Genomic DNA, 13,127 nt, shown 5'->3' with positions numbered 1-13,127 from the left:
TTTTCTCCAAGAATTTTCCATTATTAAATATTTCCTTGCACTTTTTTTGCGATGTTAATGTTTAAATCATGCTGGAAAGCGATATTTATCTGGATATATCAATGTATTTCTGGATATGATGTACGAAAAACGTAATATTCGTCTACGTATTCGCTTTCGGTTAACACATCCGTTCGTTTACTCGCTCTTTTCAGCTATTTTTCAATATAATTTTCGGCTTTTAAGCAAAATAGGCTTTTCAAAGAAAACTGACACAAGTCAATGCGACAATTTATTGCCGAAAAATGTAAGTAGACATGACGTAGGGAGATTTTTTTTTCCAGAAAAAAGTGTTCAATATCACCAACCAGGAAAAATTTTTGTTCTTTCAGATTTGCTATGCCATTACATAAATGATTCATTATAGCCATTCATCTTTTTTTTAAATGTTTTTATTAGTTTACGACATTTCGCCCGGATTCTACTTAGTTATATGGGTACTTCCATTATTTTACCCTGTTCCTACTGTAGTTCTCCATTCGTTAGTATGAATCTTAAGTTTATAGGTCATAGTTCCATAAAGTCCTCAGGACTTTCCATTTTTCATAGATGTTTGTCCAGAAAAAAAATGGATGTGAAACGTTTTATCAATCCAGCTTCTCAGCTATGTATCCGAAAACTTCCTGCACGAAAACCTGAAATACAATCCGCTAGCATTGCTGAAGTGAGAACTAACATTTTCCTCACTTCGATTTCTTCGAATATCCTGCTAATTAATTTATTCCTTTTTTTTGTCGAAGTTGGCCACCTTCATTTTCACATTCTTCGTAATTGTTTCATCCTGAATTCATCCAAATCCTCGTTCAAAATCCTAGCATTACGTTAAAAGTTATTTAAATACGCATAAACAATATAAAATTTTTCAATTTTTTAACAATATTTTAAGTTCCCTTAACTCCAACTCTGTTTTCATATATTTAAAAGCTAGCACTTGTTAAAAATTTTTGCCATATTTTAATATTATACATTTCACACGTTCTCAAGGTCTTTTCGCTGATTATTAAAATCATTCTCTATTCTAAGATTCCTAATCACTACTTTGAAAATTTACTTACTCAGTAATTTTCTAATTTGTTTATTTCCTTCCTCCTCCAAGGTAATTTTGCGTTTAAACGCTGCTTATAGCAAAGAAAGCTATTGAAAATATCATAAAAATTTGGAGATTTAAAAGTTTTTGAGAAAAAACTTCGTTGATAGCGGCAATGGCGATAATGGAAAAAAACTAATTAAAAATTAGATAAAATAGAATAAAAATGAAAATAAAATAAAATAAAATAAAAATCAAATTAAATTAAAATTGATAGGCTAAAAACTTTAACCATCCAACCACGATAAAAAGCCCAGTTCTAATCCATAATCCATAAAATCCATTAGAAAAAAGCAGAAATGTAAAGGAAAGAGATAAAAAAAATGCGATTTCTTAACTTTTTAAACGTAGCTATTCTTAAACTATGAACTCTTCCGCTATAAATTATTGTCAAGTGGTAGTCACATGGATAACAAATGTTCTTCCAGCTTTCTCACATATTTATCTTTTTTTTTTCTCCCGTTCGTTTTGTGACATTGTTACCATGCGCTCAGTGTGGGGTTTTTTTTTCCAACGTTTCAACATCCGTTCGAAATCTCCTTCCGTTCGTAACGAACCAACGTTGTCATGAAATCCCACATGATGACGTGATATGTGACGGTTTCTTATTACATTCGAGAAGATGGGACGCAATCAACAAAAATTTTCTCGGATGTAGCAGGGAGCATAGCAAAAGCACAAACATTATATATTCAATTTATATGACAATCATATATAAATTTTTCATTACCATCAAAAATTCTACACGTCATCCACGTTGAAATTATCCGAGAAACGATTCATGATAACGATCAACGAAAAATTCGAACAAAAATATTCAGCTTCGATTAATTTGGGATATGATTGATGAGCAGACTGTGGTTAGTAGGAAACAATCGGCCAGCGATCTACAAAGTCGACTCAAAACTCGAAAACTGCTTGGTGTTGGCGAATTGGCGAAGGATAATGGGGATATCTACAGATCAAAAGTGAGTAATTTCCTTCGTTCAGTTGTCCAGAATACATTTATGTTCCCCTACTTACATTTTTTTTTCTGGATTCGACTTGAAAGTTCGATATGAAATTTATTATGTAAAATAAGCAATGGTACGATTGTCGAATTTTTCTTTTTTCGAAGAAGCGGAGGAGAAAAATTATCGTTGATCTCTTTACGTAGTTGTTCCCTACCTTAATCTTCTGTAATTATCCCTTAACAGAGGAAAAAAATGATGAAATGGATTTTCCCACGATTCTGTGTAGTTTTTTCATTTTGCCCCGTTTTATTCCTCAAGTGATGGGCCAAATACTTCGTTTTTTTTTTAAATATAAGCTTAATTACCCTTTAATTTCCATTAGTTATTAGTAGATCACAAAACGACTGGAATTGCCTTAATTTATCGTAGTTAACTGTTTAACTTTAGTTTAGCTCAATTAACCGCTCTCTCGCTTCCAATCACGATGAAAATCGATAGATATGGAATGTTCATGATATCGATTAGAGCAGGGGACAGCTGTTAATCCGCGTTCATGCGCGTATAGAGAATGTATCAAAGAGTATTTTTTATCCAGAAAAAAATTCTATGAAAAAACTATGATCACAATGTAAGGAATAAGTTCTTTTTAAGAATCTTCTTCAATGATTATAACAAAACGTCATCACTTGGGAATTGAAATTTCGTTTTTTAAGGAATATTGGAATCGAAAAAAACTTTAATTTCCTCTTGAATTTAACTGGAAATGTTGTCATTCAAATGAAGGATATTGGGAATAATTTCATTTCTTGCGAATTCAAGAGGAGATCGCTGAAAGCGGCTGTATTTTAATTGCAATATTAAACCAATTTGTAGTTCAAATTTTAATTTGGCAAAAAAAAAATTAATTGTTTAGATATCTCAACTACTCGGCATCAATGAAAGTTTTTATGTTCGATTGCCACGAGGATTATTGTACTGGAATTCGTTGAATACTCTTTATTTTTATCTGATTGGTTTTCTGGTGAGATTTTACAACATTTTTCACCGATCTCTATAGACATTTTTCTACATATCTGGTAAAATTTCCCCTTCAATCTTCAAATGGAAACTTCAATTTTTGATATTTCTTTTCTTTTCTCTCAACGGCTATTTTTCTATCTTCTCTGTGAACATAAAAAAAAACTATATGACCGATCTTTTCTGGAAATTTCTCAGCACTTTTTCGTGCATTTCGTTTTTTTTCTCTCCCCTCTAAAAATATGCACATATTTCAAGATGTTTTTAAGAGCTTGGTCACGCCATCGTTATCATTTCGCTTGGATTTCGGAGTGGATATAAAGACGGACGAAAGCGCGTTTGTTATCAGGATCTATGGTGCTTGCCTGCTCTCGTTTGGTATCCTCTTAAGGTTTGTTTAAGAGAATTTTTTTGCTTAAATATTAATGTATTCGTTTCTGATTTGCTTCTCTATAATTATTTAGTCTTATAATCTACGAAATATAATTAAAAAAGAAAAATAATAATGAATGGTCTGTTTGTGCCTATTTGGCACCAGTGGCTTTGCAAAAGTTCCTCATTCCACAACCTTTCAAAAACCGCAGGAAAGGCCTCAGCGCTATTTGAAGGAGTTCAACGGAGAAAAAAGATTCTCGTTGAAACTTCAGAATTTTTTGGAAAGTATTTTTGAGAACAAAAGTTGAAGGAGAAGGAAGATTTTCGTTGAACCTTTATCTTACACCAAGCTTGCACCAACGAATATCTTTTTTCCTTGAACTTTTGGCCCCAAAATGACCGATAGTTCTGAGACCTTTTCTGTGGTTTTTGAATTTTTTTTTAAAGATAAAGGCTCTGGCGTATTAATCCGCTTGAAATGCGCCAACGCGCCTAACTGCAATTAGAAATTCTTGAGATTTTTAAAATGTATTTGTTTGTAATTTTTAAAATGTTAAAAATGTTAAAGTATATGTATATACACTATGCCGCGGGGGTCAATCCATACATCAACCCAGTGTTTCTAATCTCCTGGACAAATCTCGTACTAGTTCATCGACCCTGAAGGAACGAGAGGGCGACCTCGAACCACAAATCGATCGTTGAGTGACAACGAAACCTCTTACCGATTGTGCTACATCCGTCCCGAAGTTTTTTTTTTTTTTTTTATCTGCCAGTACACGTTTTTGCCAAACCAAAAATGACATATACAACCTTCTTTGATTTCTTATCCTGGAGAAATGTACCAAAACCCTATTGTTTTCTCCCAAAAACATTCTTCAAGTAGAAGTTTAAAAAACGAGCAAATAAGTGTAATCCAAGGGATCGAATTTCATAAAACTGGGAACGTAATTCAGAATTTATGAGAAGAAACCAAACATTTTATTTTATTTTTCAGCTAGTTTTCTGAGCAAAGTAGATCGGAGAATTTTTACCTCAAATCCCTCAAATACGTGATTTGACAAGTTTGAATGAAATTTGTAGACAAATATATGTTAATTACTAAAGGTACCATACCACGAATTTGACGATGTCACTCCACGAAAAAATAAGGTTAGCACGGTCAGCAAGCTGAAAATCAAAAGACCGTCAATGTCGTCTCTCACACGCGCGCATCCCTGAGTTCGCGTACGTGACGCGTTGTTAGCTGCCTCGTAGGAAAAATTGATCGGCAAGCCCGTTTTCCACGCCGTTTTTAGTATAGTTAGGGGAGACTGAGAATGATCGCACTCATACTAGTAACCTACTCTTTTAATCTTATCTTTTCGTGGAGAGCTGCCAACATCTTCAGTGTCATGGTATGTTGCCTTTGAAAAAAGGAACATAATATCTCAGAGGGTAATGATTTTTTTCCCAAATTTTAAGGATTTTTAACCATGACTAAGTATGATCTGTTAACAAATATCAATATAAATACTAAACTAGTATTTTTATAATTACTCTGATCAATGAACCTAATAAGCGTTACAATTAAGGAGTATTCTCCTACAACGTGAGAATAGAACAGAAATTGCAACGTTACTACTTGTTACAGCACTGTTACAAGCGCTTCAATTATCAGGTATAAGACATTTTTTTCAACTATTTTTGCTATATTAAACAATAAATAAATAATTTGCTTCCAGCTTGCTTGCTTTGTGGTCATCGTTACCTATTTCCATGTATGCTACGTATAATTGCAATAGTTGGGAATCTTGTCTATCACAATTTCGTCGATGGTCAAGGTAATTTGAAAGTACTAGTTATTCCTACAGTAATCCCATTGTAGAATTGAACAAATGTTCTCAAAAGAGGTCATCCAAGTTACACAATTATTAAAACCCATTGTCTGTACTGGGATTTTTTCCAGGAGGCGTATACAGGCAAGTGTTACGTGTGATCGAGGATTACTCAATCCTAACATCCAGTTGTGAGACAAGGGACACATCGGTGGAGAAGAAAGCTTCGGCAACGTTGAAGCCAATGAAAAACGAATAAAATGGCTCTGTAGCCGTTGGTTCCACGAGAAATTGTCTGTAATGGATCCCAGTCTCACATGTACATAATGTAGCAGCCAATAATTTCACTATTTCCCACCATATCGATTCGTAATATCCTAAGATCGTTTCCGATTTTTGACGATGTAGTTCCTGAAAAAAAACCTATTTACTGTCGATTCTTTTTTTTTTGTGATTATTGGTCGCCCCAATTTACGATGATCTCCTTGTAATTTCTATAGTGTTCGGATTTAATTTATGCTTGTGACGCGTATCGTTGAAAAAAAAACGACTATTTTTGTCTATTTCTCATCTTCTGGCTGTACCTAATTATAATGAATAAATATGAACAGTTGAAACGCTATCGTGTGTAAAAATGCAACAGATATAGTCGGCGTCGAATATGTTCAACTGGATGACCGCGGCGCTTCGACCGTAATGCATTCCATTTGTCTGCTTGGCACACTCTTCTTTTTTATTCTGATCAACGCAAAACAAAAACACAAACAGCCACAAAAACACCAGTTCACCCTATAGAACACAATACGAATTGACCACACATGACATTGTATTGGATTATTCCATGATACGTTTCTTTCCACGGTCGTCAATATTTTAATTTACTGTAACCTAACTCCTAGGTCAAAAACGTCAATAATCTACCATATCTATGGACAAAGACTATTGACTATTCTGTTTGCTATATCGTTGCTTGGAATTTCTTTCTTACTGAAGAAAAACCAACAAAAATATTACAAAAGAAGAAAAGAGACTTATGGTACTGTCACTTTATTTTTTTTCCAGTTTTTTCAGAATGAAATTGATATATCAACAGTAGTGCGGTGGATTTTTGCCGAGAAGATCGCTTCAAACTTGGGTAATTAAACTTTATAGAAACTAAACAGAAAGATTACGAGCGATTTCATGTGCGAGAATGGTCTGGATGAGAAATAAACACTCTTGTAGATTCCTTATATATTGTACAAAATTCTTGGTCTGAACTCGGCATAACGTCACTCTCCCAATCTGATTGTGCTTGAATACATCCAGCAAATGCGCCAACTGCGCGAGACTACTTGTAATTGAATGCTCTTTGTCCATAATATTCTCAACAAAAGTGGAGTTGATTTCGATCTTTTATTTTGACGCTCTGCAATCACTTTTGTGGCAGCCGAATTAATAGTAGTCCGAATCATAAGAAGTGGAAGTGTAAAATTAATCATCAGTGTCATCAAGATTGAAATTAATCTTTTTCTTTAGTTTTTTCTCTACTAAAATAGGTCAATTGCAGGAAACTGTAATATCCTCTCAATCCCTCATCTACATATTCGAAGGAAGTCCTCAAAAGACCAATCATCTGTGCCGTAATCTAATCTTTGCATTTTCTTTTTTTTATTTCTGACTATAAAGAAGAGTTCAGATAAAACTTTTGCAAGTGACGTAGTTAAAAGTGCATCGATTTTTGGGTAAATACAACTACTAGTTTTCATTTTGTCATGATTTTATTATACTATGCCATGCTATGTAATAACGGGTTTATACTGTGACGTGTATATGTGACAGTCACGAAATTCCAAAAAAGAGAGCAGGACGGGTCCCATAGCGTCTTTGAGCCAGAAAGCTATAGTAGAGGTTGGGATGGATCTCACAGCGTCGGATTGGTGCGTCAGCATCAAATAGCTATAAAATGGTGTGAAACAAGTCACACGGCCTGGAATAGGTGCGTTAGCGCCACAGAGCGTTAAATTTGGCTCGGATGGTTCCAGTTGCGTGTAATTGGAGTGTCATTGTGCGGGTAGTATGGCGCAATTAATTCATATGAATTTGGCAAAGAGTAAATGAGACGTTCTGAATCGTTTCATAGTAATGGTAACAACATGTGTTGCGTTTCACCTCTATGACTCCTCCGCGTATCTATTTCCAGGCACAATGGTCTCACGTTGGTAACACGTCTTTTCCAGAAAAAGGAGAAACACGCATGCAAATGGGTGAATAAATTGTTAACAGTTTACGTGGTTCGACGTTGAGCGCTATCTTTATCAGTACGATAACGATATTCACGTCCTTTCGTATTGATACGTCATTCTGTGCTAATTGCTGTACGAAAAAAACAGAAAATTCGTACTTTGAATAATGTTCCCAAATTGTGGGGGGGAGGAGGTTGAGAAATATATTTAGATGTACAGTCAAGCTTGAATGCTCTCTAAATGTAGAACTGACGCGAATAAGAAGAAAACTGAGGCAGCAAAAGATAGGAAGACACAAAAAAAAAGAGAGTAATAGAATAAAATTTAGCAGTGTGAAAACAAAACAGAACCGTTAAAATTTTAGAGCAAAATTAAAATAAACCAATCCTGATCTTCTATTAGAAAGAAACGGTGCATAGATGGATTTGAATAAATGTGACTAGGAATCCGTTTGTACCTAATCTAAAACAATTTCATTTTTCAGAATTTTTTAAAGAGACTTTTTCTACTATTTTTTTTCATTGCTCAGCTTTCTCTTATCCCCAATTAAAGTTTATCTCACATTCGATTTGGAAATAAAAAAGGTGTGTGGATCTACAATAAAACGCTGTAACATTATAATGAGGTGAAACGAAAGAACTAAATTATTCAGACATACTAGCGATTACAGGGGGATGCATAGGAACAACTACCTCATATTGTGAGTTGTTTTTTTTTATTCTATATTGAAATTTGTGCGGCAATTGCTATCAGTAACCATTGCCTCTTTCGATCTTTTCCTTCGAAACTGTTTACAGTATTCGATAATGTAGTTTAATTTTTAAGGTGAACGCGGCGTTTACTTTATTCCCTTTCCTATTTGTTGTTCTATTTTTTCCCCTGATTCGAACCGCTATCAGAGGGAAACGAACAAAAATTCACGGCTTTGGCAAAATTTACAAAGCTTCTCCAACTTTCGAACAATTTTTCTCGGACGAATAAATTCCTTCTTTCAATTAGGCTTAATATGAGGATATTCAGCACTCGACGCTTTTAAGTTATGTTTGTGTTTACTTCTCTCAAATAGGATTTGGTGAGTAATGCTTGCTTTTCAGAACTTATTGAAGCACAGCATGACACATTCACATTCATACAGCAGCAGTTCTTTTCAGATTTTCCGCATGAAAACGTATATTTTACGTTTAGCTAAGATCACATATTGTGGAAATCTCGGACGCTTAGGAACTTTCCACAAAGATCTTAACGCCGATACTAATTCTGCGCAAAAATCTCCTATTTCTTAACGTTTGGTTATGAAAAAAAGAACACACGTTTGAAACAATTCACTCCATCCTTCTGAATACGATTTCTTGATTGAGGACTCGTTCCGTCTCCCCTGGAAAGCCGACTACTCCCTCAATAATTCAAAAGGATTGTTCGTAATTATTTGTGCTCATTTCTCCATTGTTTCTGATGAGAAAGCGCTTCAAACGGTTCATTCCACATAATTGCACCAATTATAACTTCAAAGCGAATACTTCCGATGATCGTTGTTATTATGAACTTTTTATCGAAGTTAGCTGCACTTTCTGTATTACCCCTACGCCATGATAAGTACAAGCAGATGTGGGTTTCTTCGAGACCCCGAACAGGAATTAGGGTGGACGGACAACCGATCAAACTCTTCAATGATTTCTGTTACCTGATCTGTAGGCAACGGCAACTGAAAGCTGCCAGAAAGGTATTCAGCAATGATGGGCTAAGGGCACATCTTTATCTAACTGCCTTAACTTAACGAAATGCCTGTGGTCGACCACTATCACCAAAGAAGTCGATCTGCGAGTCTACTCATCCATTCACCGCCTCATGATGCAAGAATTCCGTATAAGACAACAAGTCATGGGCAGACAATCGGAGACTTAAACAGCACCGCCTACGGTGATGGAAAGGATACGTTTGACCTAGAGTATGCCGCAGTGAAGATCCTTATGCGGAAGTTGATGTGGTGTGCGGATGACACAGAGAAGGTATCAACATCTTGCATTGCCATCAGAAGTGGCCACAGTCATCCTCGCTTCCTTGGTCATCTACTGAAAAGACCAGCAGGTCGCCTTAGCTCGACGTGTTTACAGGAGTTGTCGAGCTCGAGCTGGAAATGGGCACATGACCGAAAATGGAAGTTTTAGATTGAGGTGATAAAAGAAAACCTTAGAACGCTCGACATAAAAAGGCAGTTTAGACGAAACGTAAGGTTTCACAGGATATAGAATAGCGGGGAATGGATCGTTTTTGTGAAAGCTCTTGCTGAAGAACGAGACGTTCGTGCAAAACTGTGCTTAAGAACGACACACCACATCGAAGATCTGGATAGTAGATTGTGGGGAAGAGGGTGATCCTGTCCATTTCTTCCTAATTGCCGTAAAAAGCGGATCGGAAGATGCTGCGCATGCACAACGCTGGCACGCTCCAATCGAAATCGCTGTAGGAAATAGCGCCCCGGAATGCTCAAAGCCACATCTTCAGGGCCTTTTTTTATGACAATTGGAAAGAAATGGACAGAATCACCCTCCTCCTCATAATCTACGACCCCTACACCTACACCACTCCAGATTCCTGGGCTGATGCCTTTAATATTCAATTAAATTGAATTCGCTGAAAAAAGTCGTACACATTGGTTGTCTAGGTTTATGTTATAGGTATTGCTCCCATTATATCCGTTTACTTCATTTAAAATCATCCCTCCAATCAGATTCCAAATCCAAATCCATTCTGATCTCTGAGGACTCCAGTTCTGACTCTGAATCCCTAATAAGTCCAGAAATTTAACTGAATTCTTCACCTTTTAGATGCATAAGAATCACATAGGTGTTCGATTCTTTCTCGGACTCCTGGTAACGACTCGAAACGCTCTTTTAGGCCATCGTGTAATTCTTACACTCTATTATTCTATTATTTTCTATGTTTCTGCGATCTGAGAAAACGTATCGCTGTTTCAAGAAAGATTTTGATCGATCGATATTCTATTAGAATTTCGACTAGAAGTAAACACAGTTCAGAGAAAAGTTAGTGCGGAAACTTATTTTGATCTGTCGTTAAGGTTGATCCTTCTGCCATTATCGATCCATCGTTCGGGAATGTTTGTGTATATGTATGTGTCCTAGGCGTTGGCGAGTACATCTCACGTTTAATATTTCTCTCGTTTTTATTCCATACGAGATTATTTTGATCCTTTATTCTATGATTGGATGAGAAATGTCACTAACTCATCATTTCTAAGCTCTTTTTAATTATTTTCATTCTTTTCTCTTTCTTATGGTCATTGCCATCTTTTTTTCTTCAATATCTTCCACAACCGCGAATTTAGTGCTTATTTTTTCGCTTATTATGACCTCTAATTTTAATCCAGTTTTTAAGTTTAATTATATGCTATTATATTATTATGTGCTCACAGGTACGCTTTGTGTTTAAGTATTCGAGTTTTTTTATGTTAATAGAAGGGTCCGTGGATATTTAATTGTCAAAGAACGTTAATTTTATTATAATTTATTGTTATAGTACTTGTTAATATTATGAGCACTCGATATAACTGGATAATAACTACTAATTACTATGACAATTACCATTTCCTTCTGTTAACGTCGCTATCACGTCAGAATGAGACCTCCTTAAGGACATTCTTCATCCATTTCCTGAGAATCATAAACAGGGGCCGGCTAATTTTTCGAACGGGAACACGGATATCTTATTTTTAGACGGTATCAAACCCTTTTAACATTGTTAACATGATATTCAATTTCTTTAGTGAAGCAATCCGAAAAAAGTATTATCCATCTACTCCTGATTGTCCATAGAAATTTGAAATATCATTTTTTTTTTCGTTGTAGATCCAGACGGCCGATAATGTATCCATAATGGAATGTATGATTCCTAACTGAGTATGTCGTCACATTACCTTACCACAGTGTTTTCTTTTGTTTACATAAAATGTGAGGATTCAACAAAACCTAACAACTAATCCGGGTAATCCTACATTTTTGTGCAGGTTGATCCTTTCTTGCTACAAGAAATACATCTTTATGGTTCTTTACATCTAGTGAACGATCGTACCTTAACTTCCGGGATGTTATACCTCATTAGATTTGAGGAATAATACGGTCCGCTTTCCTGGATTTTCCACTCCCTGGAAGAGATCAACTTTTTTTGGGGATCACTTGAATGTGAGAGATCAAGTTTCTATCAACTATTCTATTGCGTTCAACATTCGCGACCTCGGCAGTGGATCCGCACCACTGGATGTGGAGCACAGACAGCAACTAGAGGAATCCTGAATCCTAACAAAGTCTTTCTAAACTTTTTCGTGTTTTTTTTAAGAAGCGCAGAATTTTTTTACAGAACTTCTGATTGTTATACGTGAACTCTTTTAAAATAAATTGAGGTCTGCTTTTTAATCCTAACCTTATTTCGAGGACCTGCGGCTTGGTTTGACGTCATTCCGCGAGTCACTTTCTAAACAAGAAATTCGCAGTATGTACAGTTACACTCCCACCAACATCACCAACACTCGTATCTAGTTCCTAATTATTTATTTCTACTTTTAATTTTTAATTTCTTGTTTTTCTTTCTGGATGAATATAGTTCTGTATTCGCTTCGAAGACTTTTACAAGAAGAATCCAATATTATGTCTTTTTTATTTCTAGGAAATCGTGAAGATTGCCATACGAAGAAATAGAGGTGAATTCGGTAATATTTTCTGCAGTTTTATGTATTCTGCATTATTTTATTTCTGGAACACATTTAAATTCTTCAAAAAAAATTCCAGACACCAGATGACTTCTTCTCAATGAATATAATTAATATAAGTTCTGTATTGTTATTGGGATCTTTCCACGAAAAGATAGCATTTGAGGTGTAGATGACGAGTAAATCCATGATCACATTGCGACTCATGCGTGATTTCCTGAATCGCATCCAAAAACTGCGTGAGAGACAACTGCATCGATTGAATTTCCCTGCGAGTCACCTAAGAACGTATCCGTATGCGAGGGCACGCACATGTGCCACTCCTACCAAGGAATAGGTAACCAGTGGAATATTTGAGCTCTTTATTGATTGACTTGTACTGTAAACAAGATTAGTATTGACCTTTCTTTAACAAAAGCTAACTTTTTGACGGTCTCTGTTTATAAAAAAAAACTACGTATTCAATATGACAAGATTCAAGGACCGTCGAACATGATCACTAATGAAAGGAAGGTTTACATCGTCTCTCCTGTTCGCTAGCGGACGCGGCGCGTATGCTTGCGCTCGCATACATAGCACAATGCTAGGTGCCTCGTAGGGAAATTGGAACAATCAGGGCGAAGTGAGCTTGATTGCGGTCACATTCGTGATCTAGAACCTCAGACGTTTCTTTTCTCGGAAGGATCCTAACATCGGCAATTTGGTGGTATCCTACCTTTAACATCTGAACTTTGCTGTTCTTTTAAGTTAGCATTTGATTAGTCGTGCACATCACACTGGAGCTTTTAGAAGAGGTTACAAAAGAACAGTTCTTCATTGTAGTCCTTCATCCTTCATGTGCGGAACACGCACAGGACATACACACATACATACATACATACATACATACCAAAA

The 13,127-nt window shown here is 35.8% G+C and overlaps 3 protein-coding genes across 4 annotated transcripts in view; 2 read left to right on the top strand and 1 right to left on the bottom strand.

Moving 5' to 3' along the window:
- Positions 1-5,547, top strand: part of RB195_021439 (uncharacterized protein) — a gene marked incomplete at both ends in the record, with an annotated part of 37,224 nt that extends 31,677 nt beyond the window's left edge. The window contains 6 exons of one of the 2 annotated variants that reach the window (XM_064208167.1): positions 1,995-2,094; positions 2,993-3,100; positions 3,366-3,487; positions 5,046-5,131; positions 5,196-5,294; positions 5,420-5,547. In XM_064208167.1, coding sequence (XP_064064048.1) covers positions 1,995-2,094; positions 2,993-3,100; positions 3,366-3,487; positions 5,046-5,131; positions 5,196-5,294; positions 5,420-5,547 — 643 coding nt within the window. Of the gene's footprint in view, positions 1-1,991; positions 2,095-2,992; positions 3,101-3,365; positions 3,488-5,045; positions 5,132-5,195; positions 5,295-5,419 lie in introns of both variants that reach the window. The other variant, XM_013438132.2, reaches the window with a different exon arrangement.
- A 329-nt stretch (positions 5,548-5,876) lies between these two features.
- RB195_021438 (uncharacterized protein) lies at positions 5,877-6,742 on the bottom strand (the record flags this gene model as incomplete). Its single annotated transcript, XM_064208166.1, has 2 exons — positions 5,877-6,077; positions 6,707-6,742. The coding sequence occupies 2 exons, from the start codon at positions 6,740-6,742 to the stop codon at positions 5,877-5,879; spliced, it is 237 nt and encodes a 78-aa protein (XP_064064047.1).
- A 2,549-nt stretch (positions 6,743-9,291) lies between these two features.
- RB195_021437 (uncharacterized protein) lies at positions 9,292-9,678 on the top strand (the record flags this gene model as incomplete). Its single annotated transcript, XM_064208165.1, has 1 exon — positions 9,292-9,678. The coding sequence occupies one exon, from the start codon at positions 9,292-9,294 to the stop codon at positions 9,676-9,678; it is 387 nt and encodes a 128-aa protein (XP_064064046.1).
- Between the last annotated feature and the right edge of the window lie 3,449 nt (positions 9,679-13,127).

The sequence above is a fragment of the Necator americanus genome, chromosome X (assembly GCF_031761385.1).
Source record: "Necator americanus strain Aroian chromosome X, whole genome shotgun sequence".
Taxonomy (NCBI): Eukaryota; Metazoa; Nematoda; class Chromadorea; order Rhabditida; family Ancylostomatidae; genus Necator; species Necator americanus.
The sequence above is the reverse complement of the archived record's forward strand: the minus strand, read 5'-3'. Positions and strand labels throughout refer to the sequence as shown.